Source organism: Malus sylvestris, chromosome 4 (genome assembly GCF_916048215.2).
Source record: "Malus sylvestris chromosome 4, drMalSylv7.2, whole genome shotgun sequence".
Classification (NCBI taxonomy): Eukaryota; Viridiplantae; Streptophyta; class Magnoliopsida; order Rosales; family Rosaceae; genus Malus; species Malus sylvestris.
The window spans coordinates 25,634,128-25,650,958 of NC_062263.1; the positions used below are offsets into that span (position 1 = coordinate 25,634,128).

The 16,831-nt window shown below is 37.6% G+C and overlaps 2 protein-coding genes and 1 long non-coding RNA gene across 3 annotated transcripts; 2 read left to right on the plus strand and 1 right to left on the minus strand.

Moving 5' to 3' along the window:
• Nucleotides 1–1,571: 1,571 nt before the first annotated feature.
• LOC126619896 (receptor-like protein kinase FERONIA) lies at nucleotides 1,572–4,897 on the plus strand. Its single transcript, XM_050288326.1, has one exon. It carries the CDS (start codon nucleotides 2,025–2,027, stop codon nucleotides 4,698–4,700), a length of 2,676 nt encoding a protein of 891 aa, XP_050144283.1. The 5' UTR covers nucleotides 1,572–2,024; the 3' UTR covers nucleotides 4,701–4,897.
• A 1,170-nt stretch (nucleotides 4,898–6,067) lies between these two features.
• On the minus strand, nucleotides 6,068–9,186 carry LOC126619922 (thioredoxin H-type-like). The gene is made up of 5 exons (XM_050288364.1): nucleotides 9,030–9,186; nucleotides 8,114–8,180; nucleotides 7,635–7,757; nucleotides 6,562–6,684; nucleotides 6,068–6,362 (listed from the first exon to the last, which is right to left on the minus strand). Exons 2-5 carry the CDS (start codon nucleotides 8,132–8,134, stop codon nucleotides 6,210–6,212), a joined length of 420 nt encoding a protein of 139 aa, XP_050144321.1. The 5' UTR covers nucleotides 8,135–8,180; nucleotides 9,030–9,186; the 3' UTR covers nucleotides 6,068–6,209.
• A 3,615-nt stretch (nucleotides 9,187–12,801) lies between these two features.
• Nucleotides 12,802–14,424, plus strand: LOC126619933 (uncharacterized). The gene is made up of 2 exons (XR_007622190.1): nucleotides 12,802–12,924; nucleotides 13,971–14,424. It is a non-coding gene; the product is annotated as an uncharacterized LOC126619933 (long non-coding RNA).
• Nucleotides 14,425–16,831: the final 2,407 nt, after the last annotated feature.

Consider the following 16,831-nt stretch of genomic DNA (forward strand, 5'->3'; position numbering starts at 1 on the left):
TTAATATCCGTTTATACATTTACCCTTTTAACCCGTTTATCTTTTTTTTTTACCATTACCCATTTTTCACCCATCTACATGTTTTTTAACAACTTGAAAATTTTAAAAAAAAATTATCATATTTTTTTTTGACAATTAAACACCGTTATAGGTATATTCATCATACATTTCCGTATTTTAATTTTTTAAGTCCTTATACCATTCCAATAATTGAAATAATAGTTTACGGACGATAGTTTTAACTGTTATCAATGAAGGTAAATATAATATTTGCTAAGTATTATTGGGTTACAAAAATTGTTTAGAAGACATTTTTGTCAAAGCATTTCTGTCAATTTCACGGTTAACCATAAGGAATTTAAATTAATTTGGCAAATTCCTTGATGATGAGAATCATCATTCCTGTAGCAGTGTTATTAAGAGAATGATCGATGAATTCCTTGCTAATTTATTGGGTGCTAAGTATTATTGGATCGAGAGCATGGTTTGTGTTAGTTTTACATATATAAAATAAATGGGTAAACGGTTACCCGTTTATAACAGCGGTTAATACTCATAACCGCCATTTAAATTTCGCGGGTAAACGGTTATACCCATAACCGTTTATTTATCTAAACGGTTACCCATAATCGTAACCGTTTAATTTAAATGGGCGGGTAACCGCGGTTACCCATAACCAATGGGTATTTGCCCATCCCTAAACACACCCCTCTTTTTAGACTTAAAATTTTGGAATCACATATTAATTAGGGAAATTGCTATTCATATATCCGTTTTTACCTCTTACATTCTCTTGTTAATTTTTTTGTCATTGATCGTTTTCAATTCATTTAATCTGATAACCGAATTAAAAGACATGTGTGAGAAATAAATGTGTGTGTGGATAACACTAGTCGTGATTATTTGTAGTAATCCCAACCAAGGTTCTAAAAGTCGCTAGGCGCTAGTCGGGCGGCGGGCTGGGGCCTAGCGCCTAGGCGGCTAGGCGGGAGCCTAAGCGGACTAGGCGGATTTAAGTAAATCTATCATATTTCAGGTAAATAAGTGTCTGCTTCTACTTGAAATATATATAATTTCATCATAAACTACAAAATAGAATGCATATATATCATGAAGTATTGGAACATAATGAAAACATGTGAAATAAGGATATAATGTTTGTTCATTCAAGTATGCAACAAGTCTCTTACAATTTATTGGAAAAAAACAAAATGCAAAATAAAAGTTATGTATTTTCTGTCTAAGTGAGTTGCAACCTAGGCGGGCTAGGCGGGTGCCTAGGCGGGCTAGGCGGGTGCCTAGGCGGGCTAGGCGGGTGCCTAGGTGGTCTAGGCGGTGGGCTGGGGCCTAACGCCTAGGCGGGGCCTAGACGGCGCTAGGCGGGGATTTTTAGAACAGTGATCCCAACCAACACTCCAGATACAGAATCCACCCACTAACCTATAAGCTATGGATGAATCCAAATCCCTAACCTATAACCCTAATGGGCCCCACTTAAAACGCGTATCCCTCCTGTAACCACTCCCTTACTGATCTGTCCTCCAGTAACCAATCAAAAGCACTTTCAACCGCCACCGACTCGGAGCTGGGGATGGCATCGCTTTGTAAATACCCAGCAACCTATGGGCCATTGCAAACCAAACCTCAGTACCCAGCCAGCAAGTCAAACAGCTAGTAGCAAATAGCAAGTTAGCCATTAAAGCCAGCTTCTCTGAGTTAGGTTTCTGCTCCTTTCCCAAATCGCCGATCCACAGAGCTCTCCCGAAACCCGAGGCTTTCTCCGGCGTTTTCTCTCCGACAAGGTAAACCAAAACTCTCACCTTCTTCCAGCTGTTTTGTCTGCTGAAAAGCTTAAGATGTTCAGTCCAATTCCGTCACTTTGATAAGTTTCAGCTCGATTTCTGAATTTTCAGTGGATTTCCCGATCTGGGTTGTCGGAAAAGCATAGATCTTGATCTGTTTCAGTAGTTTTCTTCTGCTGGGTACACTTTTTTGTGCTGGGTATATTCAAATCCGAAGAGGGTATGATTATGAACACTGCTGGGTTTATAGCTGTGTTCATCGTTGTATTTCTTTCAATCCATCTTGTTTTTGCTGCTAATTATGTCCCATCTGATAAAATCTTCCTAAATTGCGGCGGTCCTGCCGAAACGACGGATTCCAGTGGCGTGAAATGGACATCGGATGTGGGATCTAAGTTCGCATCCGGTGGAAATTCCTCCACCACTTCCCCCGCCGCCACTCAGGATCCTGCAGTCCCTGAAGTTCCCTTCATGACTGCGAGGGTTTTCCGCTCCCAATTCACCTACAAATTCCCAGTTGCATCCGGTCGAAAATTCATCCGTCTTTACTTTTACCCTGCTTCCTATGCCGAGCTTAATGCCTCCAATGCTGTTTTTACTGTCACTGCTCAGTCCTATACTATTCTGAAGAACTTCAGTGTTGCTCAGACAACTGAGGCTCTGGATTATGTTTTTATTACTAAGGAGTTTATTGTCAATGTCGAGGGTGAGACGTTGGCCGTATCGTTTACACCCTCTTCCCGGGTTGCGAATGCATTTGCATTTGTGAATGGGATTGAGATTGTGTCAATGCCTGATATTTACAGTGCCACTGATGGTACTACCATGATTGTGGGTCAATCGACTCCTTTCTACATTGATAACAGCACTGCTCTTGAGAATGTTTATCGGATAAATGTGGGTGGGAATGATATCTCGCCGCCAAAAGATACGGGTCTGTTTAGGTCCTGGTACGATGACACTCAGTATCTCTTAGGGGCAGCATATGGGGCTCCCGAAACTACTGATCCAAACATGACGATTAGTTACCCTTCGGGCATGCCTACATATATTGCACCAGAGGATGTCTATTCCACTGCCAGATCAATGGGGCCAGATCAAAGAATCAACCTCAATTACAATTTGACTTGGATTTTCTCAATCGACTCTGGATTCTCGTACCTGGTTAGACTACATTTCTGTGAGGTTGCCCAAAATATAACCAAGATTAATCAACGAGTGTTTGATATCTTTCTCAACAAGCAAACTGCTATGGCTGGAGCTGATGTTATTGCCTGGGCGGGAGGCAATGGGATTCCAGTGTACAAGGATTATGTGGTGTTTGTTCCGAATGGGAAACCACAGGTGGATCTATGGCTTGAACTGCATCCAAACACATCTGATAAGCCAAATTACGATGATTCAATCCTAAATGGAGTTGAGATATTCAAGATTAATGATACAACCGGTAACCTTGGGGGGCCTAATCCTCTTCCTCTTCCTAAGCAGGATACCATTGATCCAACCAAGGCTAGACCATCATCAGGTCATGGCAAGCGAAAGAGTGGTCAAACAGCAATTATCGCTGGGGGAGTTGGTGGTGGAATTGCCTTAGCCCTCGTCCTTGGTTTCTTGGCTATTTGTGTGTCACGCCGCCGTAGACAAGGGAAGGACGCAAGTTCAAGTGATGGTCCATCTGGCTGGCTTCCTCTTTCTTTATATGGAAATTCACACTCAGCAGGTTCTGCAAAGACAAACACAACAGGAAGTTACACTTCCTCCCTTCCTTCAAACCTTTGTCGACATTTCTCGTTTGCTGAGATCAAATCTGCCACCAACAACTTTGATGAGGCTCTACTCCTTGGGGTTGGAGGTTTTGGAAAGGTTTACAAGGGTGAAATTGATGGTGGAACAACCAAAGTAGCAATCAAGCGTGGAAGCGCACTCTCTGACCAAGGTGTGCATGAATTCCAAACTGAGATTGAAATGCTTTCGAAACTTCGCCATCGTCATCTTGTATCTCTGATTGGTTATTGTGAAGAGAACTGTGAAATGATCCTTGTTTATGATTACATGGCTTATGGAACCCTGCGTGAGCATCTGTACAAGACTCAAAAGCCCCCTCTACCCTGGAAGCAAAGGCTTGAGATTTGTATTGGTGCTGCTCGCGGTTTGCACTATCTTCACACTGGTGCCAAGCACACAATCATTCACCGAGATGTGAAGACAACCAATATTCTTTTAGACGAGAAGTGGGTTGCAAAGGTTTCGGATTTTGGGCTGTCAAAAACAGGTCCTACATTGGACAACACGCACGTCAGCACTGTTGTGAAAGGTAGCTTTGGATATTTGGATCCAGAGTACTTCAGGCGGCAACAACTGACCGAAAAATCTGATGTCTACTCTTTTGGGGTTGTTCTCTTCGAAATCTTATGTGCTCGCCCAGCCTTGAACCCAACGCTTCCAAAGGAGCAAGTGAGCTTAGCAGAGTGGGCTGCACATTGCCACAAGAAAGGCATTCTTGAGCACATCCTTGACCCTCATCTCAAGGGCAAGATAACACCAGAATGCTTCAAGAAGTTTGCTGAGACAGCAATGAAATGCGTGTCGGACCAAAGCATCGACAGGCCATCAATGGGAGATGTGCTCTGGAACCTCGAGTTCGCCTTGCAGCTACAGGAGAGTGCAGAAGAGAGTGGCGAGGGTATCGGTGGAGGAATGGACATCGAGGAAGAGCCCTTCATGGGCAGTAAAGGGAAGGACCCCAAAGCAATGCCCGGCTATGATGGTAATGTAACAGACTCAAGGAGCACTGGAATGAGCATGAGCATAGGCGGCCGGAGCCTAGCCAGCGACGACTCTGACGGATTGACGCCAAGTGCCGTGTTCTCACAAATCATGAACCCTAAAGGACGTTAGGATCGAAAACACGGCTCATCTCTCAATCAATTCAGGCAAAGAAGTTTGCTGTTTTACTTTGTTCCACTTTCCATTCATTAAGTTAATGTTCTTCTCTAATATTATTTTGAAGTCATCTGATATGATTTGCTCGCGTTTAGTTGTAATTTTGTATCTATAATTATATGAAGAGTTTGAGAATATGTTTTATTACTTCATATTTCTTTTTGCCATGGGATCATCGATTTCGCCTTCATTTTTCTTTTGTCCGTTTCGACCAACTAGCCTAATTCACATTTCCGCTTCCATGCATTTCGGATCGCATTATAAAATCAGATCAATTGATGATTCATGTATGTGTCTGCCGTCGTCTAGGACCATAACATGTGAGTGGGGGACCATGTTCAGATATAATGCAAGACAGACGACATTTAATTTGTTTAGTTAGGTATGAACAGGTAGAATTATAGGAGAAACTCGAATATTTTGACTGTCATAGCACGGCTGGCTAGCCTGCCTTAAGTGGGATTGTAACTTTTTCCACGCGCTCCTTTTGTTTTGTGACAAAAAATCACCAATAGATTTTAGGGAACTTTAACGAAAAGTTTCCGATACTGTTTACTTTAACGAAAAATCATATTTTTACACTAAAAAGTCTATCATGGTACTATTCATTTTACCTTTTATTTTGTCCTTATCTTTAAAACTCAAAGTTTTCAAGCTCTTTTCATTAGTTTTCCTTAGATTTTAAAAGTTGTTGTCTTTATTAACCTAACTTGATTATGTATAATCTAGTCACTATCGCTTGATGGAGAGATTGCTGGGGGTACGTTTTGGTATACAAGGACGGATATATTATGCGACCAAGGTGGTTTCAGGATCACTTGGAGCCCCAAACAAGCATGCAAAGGTCGTTGGGGACTCTCCGAATGTTTTGTATGAGTATCTTTTGTGACCAGTATGTGTTTTGATGCAATGCATGTAGCATATCTCGTAGTACTCAACAAGTTGTACCGACACACTTGACAAAGTTCTCGATCACGCTTATTAGATTGCTTCGACAAATGTTGATATCCATTGACATATGTGCAACATGGTTCATTTGACGACAACAAGATCACCAACTGATCAATGAAATCTAATAAACCGAAATTTGTTTACGCGCTTTGCGTTACGTTTTTATCTAAAAAACGACTTTTAACATTGGGACCCTCAAAGAGAAAACGTATGGGTCCAAACAAATTTGTGGAGGGGAGATTAGACCACTTGGACTATTTTGAGACTTCATGGCTGTTGGACCTGTTATTGCAATTGCATTGCACTTTGAGCATAACACAATCACGACAATTTTGCTCAAAAGAATAAACTGAAAAATTTTAAATCGAAAATTGTTCATGCGATTGTTCGTATTTACAATCCAAAACCAACTTACATAAAAAAAACAATTTCACGCCAAACATATCCACCAACTCGCGACATGTAAAAGGAGGTATTGAACAATCTTGCAAAACATAGAAACCACTATCGTAGTTATTTTTCACTCACTGGAATTGAATCTACAACAGCAACTATCTTCTTCTGCAACTCCGGCTTGTTGGCGCCAACTAGCTTGTCGATTTGCTGCCCATCCCGAAGGAAGAAGAAAGTGGGAGTGGCTTTGATGTCCCATGAAGTGCTGAAGTCCTGCACCATACAAAACCCAAGTGTAAACGAGCATCAATCCACTGGAAACATCACTTATTGTTTTGCACAATTATAATGCTATGGCGGAACCCCGAGTACATTAATGAGTAATTTGATTACCAGGCATATGGTCAGAAGAGGATAACTTGCATGCAATAGCACTAATACGATTACATTAACATAACTGGGTACAACTTACAGTCAATTCATCAACATCAACCACAAGGAACATTAGAGAAGGGTATTGCTCGGATAACTCGCGGTATAGTGGTGCAATCATTTTGCAAGGACCACACCATGTTGCACTGAAGTTTGCAATCACCTGTTGGGCAGATCAATTTCAAATAGATAAAGAGCTAGAAAAGAAAGCTAACAAGTCATTCAACACAAAACTTGCCTACTAAGCACATAATATACTTCCAAACGAGGATCCAAGACGATGAATGTGGAAACAACATCCAATGCAAACTGAATTCCGAGCAATATGTAACCATATTGCATAACAATATCATTGACCTATGATGAATGTCTATTTGGAGACAAGCTGCAGAGAGAATTTTTTGCTGATGCATTTATATCGACACATTCTTAACAAATGATCTACTACTAATAGGGATGAGTACGACCTCACAAACTGGGAAAACATAGTCTCATACACAACGCAATCTTCTAAAATTCTTTAAAGCCTGTTATAAAGGAGCCAGGATTACTGCAACAGATTGTACTCCCGGTCAAATTATGATGAAAAAAGTCCCTGTATACTAGCATCTTTTCATCAGGGGAAGACGTCATTGGGAAGTTTTCTGAATCAAAACTTAAAAGAAAATGATCTCTTACTATCAATTAGAAGAACTAGTCTTTTGCTATTCCACCCATTGTGTTGGTTTAAATTCTTTGCTATTTTTCCTTGGTCGCCAAAGCTTAAATTTGACAGCCTGGATGGGACACTCAAGGTTTCAGTAGATAAGAGAATCTATAGAGATTTGATAAGCATACTGTTCTTCCCTATTTTATATCTCAAAACGTGCAGCTTTGCGTAGGATCCCACCCAAGGTCATGGGACTTGTATCTTTTTTCATGAGTCCCGGTTTAGGTTTTATCACTAACCACAAAAGTCTTAATGATTACCAGATTTTAAATGCAGTAACTCGTTACCAATAGAAAAATAATGAATTAGGTTCAGCCGAAGTATATTAAAAATTTGACAACGAAGCATCAGACATTATTCAACGTAGTATATTTCTATTGGAAAGAAAGAGTGATTAAACTTACAATTTTGCCATCCCTTTTTGCTTCTTCCATCTTTTGATCCCAAATTTCCGTAGTGGTGATGAGGTGCACATTGGCACCAGTAAACTCAAGTTTATCTTCAGAATCGTCTTCTTTAGTTTTAGGCTACAAGTATCAGGAACGTTATAACTTGCAGATTACAAAAGAAAAAATACAAGAAAGTTCAACATTATCAACGAAACACCCAATTATTGAGAAGATCAATCATGCAGCGATAATTTCTTCTTGGCAGGCTGCAGACATAAACTATTAAAGGCTAAACCCAGAGGGATGATTATAGACTTCTACTGCATGAATCATACGAGTTATTGCACACTAATCATCCATCAACTTCGTAAGCTTGAACAGGCGATACGGACTTGTCCTAATCAGGCTAGGAAGATATTCTATTACCGCATTGAATACCAAGCCACTCCTAAGAAGGTAAATAATTAAAACGAAAGAACGAAAGAAACACCAACCTTACTCCCGCAAGCTCCCATCTTGATGTCCAACACCAAACTAGTTACAGAGCAGCTCGCTGAAAGCCTAAACATCCACCAATTTCATTAGGACAAATGCAAATGCATGCCATAATATTCGTCGGCAAAGAAGAACATCGAAAGATAACACATCACAGATTGATTGTTCGAAATAATCAATCTCATTAGCACAAAAGATGTACTGCTTCCACTAATTCAATTAGTCCGAAAGCATCAAAAAAAAACATTTTAGAGCTCGTTTGGATGTGCTTTCAAAATGACTGAAAGCGTTTTTGGTCAAAATGTTTTTAGAACCAATCATTAGTAAAAATGTAAGCAAATCCTGGAAATGCACTTAAATGCTTCCTGGAAGAAGTGCATAACTGGTGCTTCTTGTAGAAAGCACTTCAAGTGCTTTTGGAACCCAAAAACATTTTCTCTAAAAGCGATTTCAGTCATTTTGAAAGCACATCTAAACGAGTCATTCATCATTTTAACAGCACTATCCAAGTGATTATGCTCAAGTAATCATTATAACAAGCACAAGTGATTATGCCCAGTAAATACAGCTGAAATATCAAGAGATAAGGCAAGTATCAAAATTTAAATACCCAAAAAACTAAAAAACCAAAATTGGAACATTTTATCAGTATAAATTCATACCCAGAATCCAATAATTTGAAATTCAAAGGGAAAACATATATTAAAAACAAAATTTTGCAACCCATAAAAAGAAAAAATAATCAATTTCATCGCTAATAAACGTCTTATTATGCATTGGCTTGCAAGAATTTACACATTTCTAAATTGAGAAACTCCAATAATAAATTGATATACATACATACATATATACATATATACATATATATATATATATATATAAATACATATGCGCGACAATATAATCAGAAATTACCTTCAGAAGATCGAATTGCTGAAATTGTAATACGAAGCGAGTCGGCTGTAATTTAAGAGAGAGATTGCGGCAGAGATAAAGAGGGTACGGATACAAACCAAAACGCGCGTTTTATGATAGAAACAATTTTTCAGGGAGAAATATGGTATGAAATTTTCTAGAAGAAGAAGGAGGAGTTTTAACTTTTCCGTCGGTGCAAGTTAATTTGTTAATTCCATTTTTATGGAATTTAGACCCCTCTAATTAAGGAGTTTTAACTTTTATTTATTTGTTTTCAAATTAATTATTATCCTACTTACCATCAATATATTTGTTAATTCAATTCTCATCATTTTTGGCAATTTATTTGCTTGTAGTTAGGACATAAGTATTTTTAATAACCTTTGATTTTTTTATTTAATGATAAAAATTTATATTTTTATTCTACAAAACGTGATAAATGATACACATAATTAACATTTATTAAGATAAATTCATTAGTAAACAAAGCAGATAATACACTAATATGATGATATAAAATATAGTTTTCCTACTTTTTGTCCTATTTATTTGTATTTATTCAATTTATTATTAATTTTTATCTTGAGCTCTTGCACTTTGTGAGAATTATAAAGTTATTATTGGAAATTTGATATAAACCCGACTCTATGGCGTATTTTTAAAATAATTGTAATATTATTAATTTTAGTATAAGACTTTATATTATGGCATCATATACCTTTATTAGATCCATAATTGTTCTCATAATTACCCTCAATTCCTTCCCTCTAACTTGGTTAATTCCATGATGACCAAAAAAAGAGTCAAAAGATGATTTGGCTACCATTTATGGTATAATGATATTCTTTTTTACTTGTAGTGAAAGAATTTAGGTTTGATTTTCGTTAAAAACTAATTTAACCCATATTATTACTAGCTCATTACATTTCGTCACTCCCCTATTATAAATAATATCGTCTATTAAAAAAATTGATTTGACTAGGTCAACTTCATCAAATCTCTATGCCACCATATTTAGTGTCATTTTCCTGTGACATGTTTCTAATGCTCAAATTCAAATGAGGACAAAATTTCGAAGGTAAAAAGTCGGTATGTGGGGCTTTGCTTGGTTCCATCTCATTAATCATTGATTTTTGGGTAAATTACATTTTATCTTTTCAGGTTTAAGGTCGATTTTAATTTTTGACATCATCTTTAAAATATTTCAATTTTATACATTTACTTATCATTTTATTTCAATTTCATATATCCGTTAGAAAATCTGTTAAGTGATGATGTGGCAAATATGAGATCCACATTTGTGCTGACTTAGCTGTCAAATTTGTGTCACGTGGCAAACAAAAATATGCATTTTAAATAGGGAACTTTACTGTTCACTTTAACGAAAAACCACATTTTTACATTAAAAAGTCAATGAGAAATTTTATTTGAACCCATATAACCACTTTCTACACCCAAGTTAAACTTTAAATGTGATTTGTCTTTTTTACCTTATTGCATGATTACCATTAAGTACAAGATGAAATTAATAACAAAATGAAATCTATCAATAAACCCACACCCAAATTAAACCTTACCATCATGTAACGTTTATCCTACGTTAGCTAAAACCCTACATTGATCCTACGTTGAAATGCTTTTATTTTTTTCGTTTGATTTCTATTTTTTATGAAGTTGAGAAGATGAGTTTTTGAATTTCAATTTACAATCATCAACACTGAAAGTTGAGAAGATGGGGGGTTTAGGTTTGCTGTGTAGGTGGTGGCGAAGCGTCACCTTGGACTTAAGACTCTTTTCTTGGTTGAATATTTCAACAGAAAAGATGTTTCCCAGCTTGAGAAGGAGGTGGGTGTTCCTGAAGATAAGTCACCTCTAAGTATAACACATCATCTTCACAGTAGAGCTTGGCAAGCTCATCCTCAACTTTTACGGGCCACACAAATTGTCCATCACCATTCTCTATACCTATGGCAGCTTCGTCAATACCCCTAGCATTCCCGCCTAACTGCCACCTATCACATTATCTCCATAGAAAGAAAAGTTATTATTAGTTTTTTTTTTGTGGTGTTTTAAGTATAGACATATGAAAGCATGTACTTTATGCTTATGCAAATACAATCACGAGGACATGGATATCAAGAAAGTATATAGAAGATTCATATTGGAACAGAGGATTGAATTTGGAGTTTTATTAACTGTCTCGTTCAAGCTTGGAGCCTGAGGTTGAATTTGATTATCCTTACCTTCAGTTTCGATGACTAGCATGGCAGCAATTCTTGCGGATTCAGCAAATACGAGCGTGTGGTTGAGTTCAACAACTAGCATGGCAGTGGTCACTCTGGGTTCATCGAATACAGGTGTTTGGTTGAGTTCAAGTCTGAAGCTCTTTGAAAAGAACCACCTTAGAGGCTCAGACTCCAAATTATTCCATTATTCACTGTCTCGTTCACATTTCGAATCTTCCATTGGAATTTTATCTCTCTTTCAATTTGGACATCGATCACCAAATTATTCAATTGGAATTTTATTTTTTAAATGGGTGTAAAGATAAATTCATATTTTGAATTGGGTTTGTGAGGGTAATTTAGGTATAAAATTGGGTTTAAAGAGATATTACTTCTTTCATTAAAAATAATATGGGTGTAGAGGGTAAGTTGGGTGTAGACAGAAGTTATGTGGGTTCAAATAAAATTTCCCAAAGTCAATCCTAGTACTTTTCACTTTACCATTTATTTTGTCTTTATCGTTAAAACTCAAAATTTTCAAACCATTTTCATTAGTTTTCCTTTTAAAATATTATAATAATTTAACCTATAAAAAAACCCATCGTCCTTTTCGAGCCCTTTCTACTCCTCACTGATCACTCATATATTTCATGCATTTATACCATTCATTTCTAAAGTCTTTGTGATATTTTTGTGTTAAAATTGTGTTAATCTACAGTTAATTTTGTTTTAGGATTAATTTCAAACGCTGAAAAGAAAATAAAAGACAAGGGAGCAGAAATAATGGACTCATGGAGGAATAATCAAAGCAAAAGAAGAAGGGAGTGCGGCACAGCAAAAGAAAAAATAAAGAAATAAATGGGACGGAAGTGGGAGAGCATCTACTGCTAAGAAAAAGAAAAAACAAATATAAAAGAAATGGGACGGAAAGCAGGGCATGAGAGACACGAACTGGTGGAAATAAAATAGGAAAAGAAAAGCAAGAAGTGGAAGAAGTGGAGGACTAACGGAAAGAAAAACAGAGAAGAATAAAGAAAGAGGCATGGCAGACAAGAAAAAGAAAAGAAGGAATAAAAAAAAATGAAAGAAGAATAAGAGGAGGACAGGAGCAGCGCACGGGAGACATAGGGCTGGTTTGGTATTGCTGTGCTTTGAAAAAAAGCTGCTGTGAGAATAAGCGGCTGTGCTGTGAGAATAAGCGGCTGTAAAATAAAACCAGTAGAGTGTTTGGTAAACTTTTTTGTGAAAGTGCTTTTGGAAAAAAAATCAGGATGATAGTGTGTCTTTTCATTAAAGGAGCACTGTAGCTCTGTGTGCTTTGAAAAAACTGGCTTTTTTTCAAAGCAGCAAATATCAGCTTCAGCTTTTCCTTTGATTTTCAGCTTATTCTCACAGCAGCTTCCAAAATAAGCCATTTTTTTCAGTTTACCAAACACAAAAATGACCTTCAGCTTTTTTTCACAGTGGCTTTTTTTAAAATCACCTCAATCCCAAACGGGGCCATAGACTGGCGGGGGAGAGAAGAGAGAGGGCATGTACTGTGCGGAAGAAAAAGAACTGACAGCAAAATAAGAGAAAAGAAAGTCAGGAGTGCAGTGCGAAGAAGCGCAGAGAGAGGGGAGAGACAACGGCAGAGAGCAGGGAGAAGAAGCTTCACTCCATTTTTCTTGGTTTTATCTTCTCAAATCCATGTTTAATTTTTGGTTTAATTTAAGAATTATGTGTAACTAATTTTTAGTAGTTAGGGGCTGTTTTGAAGCCCCGAATATGATCGTAAATTTGTTGTAATATTTTGTTTGAATGATTTTTATGAAATGATGAAAATTGTTTCACTACTTATGTCATTGATAAATTCTTTATGTGTTTCTATGGATGCATACATAGTGAGCATATCTAGGATTTTAATGCTATGAATATATGTCTGCCTGCCCTTGTTGAATGAGGACCTACATATGTTCTAAAGTAGCACTTGTTAATTGTGGTTAACATGTGAAACGATTTCTATGATAAGTAAGACAACACCAGTACTTACGATGCCTTGTGATGACTCAAACTCTTTTTATTCTTAATGATTTCTACTTGTTAAATCTATGAACACACAATTCTAGATTGCATGCTAGGGACTAAGTTAAGTTGAAAACACCATTCTCTTAACATACTACGTAAGAAAGAGTAATAGGTTGAGTTCTAACAGTGAGCCAACTTGAGCATCTTCATTCGGAAATAAAAGGGATTTGAATGAAACATAACATACTTACATGATTATTTGGTGGTGGATAGCATGTCCCCTAACTCGTTTTCTTAACTTGTGAATTAAAATCTATTGGTATTATTTAAAATCTGTTTCTGTACTGTTTTTGTACGATTTAATTTAAATAGCAAATCAACTCCAAAAATCCCAAAACTTTGTGAGACTGTCGTACTGTGTGTCTAGTTTATGTGTATAAAATTTTGTTGCATTTGGATAAGTGTAAGTTAGTTTAATAATTATTGTTCGGTGGCTGGTCAGTGGAGACAGCCACCCTGTTTTTGTGACATTTTTAAGTATTTGGATAAAACAATCTTCTGCGGGAAAGACCCTTATTTTCATATGCTACAATTGACAAATCTTAGTGTTAATAAGGAAAATTAATAGGATTATTGTGTGCTACTTTGTGGTGCGTTATAATTACCTATCACTCACCCCTACCCTCTTTCTCCCTTCTCTCATCTACAGCCCTATCCACCCTTCTCTCCTCTTCATCGTCGACTCCATCCACCAACGACCATCATCTCTGTCTTCGTGCCTCCTTCCACGACTAAGCCCCACAAACCATAAACCTTCAAATCAAGCGGTGCAAGAGACTTGGCAGCGATGGTGGGTGCAGGATTGCTGCTACGTTTTGCTAGGCTTGAAGATGGTGATGGGCTGCGGGAGCAGAGGCGGTTTGGACTTCGATTATTTGTCTTCGGCTTGATTTCACCAACCATGGTTGCGGGTTGAATAGCTGGGTTTTTTTGGGTTTTGGGTGGAGTGGGGTGGGGTGTTTGGGTTGCAGGGAAGGAGTATGAAATTGAAATAAAATTATAAGTAAATGTATGAAATTAAAATGTTTTAAAGATGTTGTAAGAAATTGAAATCGACCCCAAACTTAAGGGGGTAAAATGTAATTTACCCATGTTTTTTTTTTTATGGTATGAAATTTTACGTGTTATAATAACGGTTCACAATGATATTGCTATGTTGTACGTATGAAATAAATGGAAAAGGATCCTCTCCGAATCCTCTTTGTGGGGATCTAGAAAATCAATCAATCATGTATGTTCATCGTACATCGTACGGTCATTTTTCATTAAGTACTATTTATATTCAATTTTAAATTTTAAATTTTAAATGATTTCTGACCGCACGATGTACGATGAACGGAAATGATTGATTAATCTCCCGGATCGATCAGGAGATGATCCTTTTGTGAAATAAATTAATAAAAAATAAATAACTTTTCATATTAGCACCACACATAATGTTAAATGCATTCCACATCAAAATTTAATATTAAATTACCCTTCTTAGGTTTAAAAAAAATAAAAAAAATTCTACATACACCCCAAATCACTTTTATTTTTTTCAACTATCAAAAACTCTCCCACCCTCCATTGTTGAACAAAACTCTAACTGATGAAACTATAAATACGTTAATTGAGAAAAATTATTTTAGGTAAATTACATAAAACTACCTCAATTATAGATCGAACGACACTTTCATATCTCATCTTTTAAAAGTGACAATGTCATACCTCATCTTACGAATTTGTGCCAATGTCAGACCTCCATCAATTTTTCTGTTAATTTTTCTGTTAAATGCTAACGTGGCTTAAGACGTGATCCACTTCCTAACCAAGTGGATAAAAATATTAATTAAATATTGATAAATTATTTTAATACTTTTATTTTAAACATATGGTACCCACCCCCAATAATTCTCTCCATTTCTCTATGTAAACACGAAATTTTCCTGAAACAAACGAGACAAGAACAACGTGTACAAAATAATATTTGTATTAATGATTTAGGGGTTACAATCTCTTTATAACTTGATCCTTTGATTCGATCTCCAGGTGTGTATTTGTGGATGTGCGATTGATCCAAGGGCCGTCGAGGCTTGATCTTGGATGAACGGTTGAAAGTTTCTTCAAGGGCCGTTGAGGCTTGATCTTGAATGACAGTGATGAACGGATTTTCAAGGGCTTTTGGGCTTGATCTTGAAGAACATTGATGAATAGATCTTCAAGGGCTTTTGGGCTTGATCTTGAAGAACAGTGATGAACGGATCTTCAAGAGCTTTTGAGCTTGATCTTGAAGAACAATGATGAACGGATCTTCAAGGGCTTTTGGGCTTGATCTTAAAGGACAGATGTGTGGATTTGTCGACGTTGTTGATCCAAATGGTCGTTGGGGCTTGATCTTAGGATGAACGGATGATGAACAATGAACACTTTCTTCAAGGGCCGTCGGGGCTTGATCTTGAATTGGTGGAAGTTCTTCAAGGGCCTTTAGGGCTTGATCTTGAATTGGTGGAAGTTCTTCAAAGGGTTTTCGGGGCTTGATCTTGAAGGTGGATGATTGTTGATCCAAGGGCCGTCGATGCTTGATCTTGGAAGAACGATGAACAAAGAACGAAGAAGGCTTTCTTGATTCTTCGTGAACTTGGATGCTTGAGAGCTTCAGAGTTTCAGAGCTTCAGAGCTTCAAGGTTTTGGTGTAATATCAAATTGGTGAAAACGAAATGAATGAAATTGGCTTCTATTTATAGAATTTTTCAAGGCCTAATTTTGAATATAATATTCCAGATGAAATAAGTCGTTTCTGCCAGGTGTTGACACGTGTCCTGTTTGATGACTTTTCCAACTTATTTCGATTTTTTGTTTAGACACACGCTACGTGTAAAATTTATGTAATACATGAGCATTGAAACTTTAATTTATCGGTCAACATTTATTTACCGAAATTTCGATGTCTACACTCTCATCCTTCTTCCTAATCCTAACCCATCTCTCCCTTTCTCCCCTGCGTTCCATCTCTCTCTCTCTCTCTCTCTCTCTCTCTTTCTCCTATCTCTCTCACCTTCACCTCTCTCTCCTATCTCTCTCACCTTCACCTTCACCTTCATTCTTCACCTTCTTCCTTTGTCCATTCTTCACCTTTTTATTTTAAAAAATTTGGACAAAAAAAACCCAGATTTTGTTTTGTTTTGTTTTTTTTTTTTTTTTGCAGCGGGTCTGTCGGGTCTGGGACAAGATCTGCAAGGCGACGAGGATGCAGAGCCTGATTCGACAAGTGGGGAGAAAGGGGTGGTGGAGGAAGGTTGGGGGGGGGACGGGTGGGAAGGATTTCTGGGTTTTGGGATTTTGGGGATGCAGGTGCCCACAGAGAGAGAGAGAGAGAGAAGAGAAAGAGGCGAGAGAGAGAGAGAGAGAAAGAGAGAGAGGGGAGAGAGAGGGGAGAGAGAGAGGGTGGTGGATGGAGGAAGGTTGGGGGGAAGGGACGGGTGGGAAGGTTTCTGGGTTTTGGGGATGTAGGTGCGCAGAGAGGGAGAA

Bases quoted from the DNA above. Each gene is read 5' to 3' on its own strand.
- LOC126619922 (XM_050288364.1), bottom strand. From the start codon at position 8,134: ATGGGAGCTTGCGGGAGTAAG. The intron at 7,758-8,113 runs GTTGGTGTTTCT...TGATACTTGTAG, and splicing joins TGGGAGCTTGCGGGAGTAAG to CCTAAAACTAAAGAAGACGA. The intron at 6,363-6,561 runs GTAAGTTGTACC...TGTATGGTGCAG, and splicing joins TTGATGTTGATGAATTGACT to GACTTCAGCACTTCATGGGA.
- LOC126619896 (XM_050288326.1), top strand. From the start codon at position 2,025: ATGATTATGAACACTGCTGGGTTTATAGCTGTGTTCATCGTTGTATTT.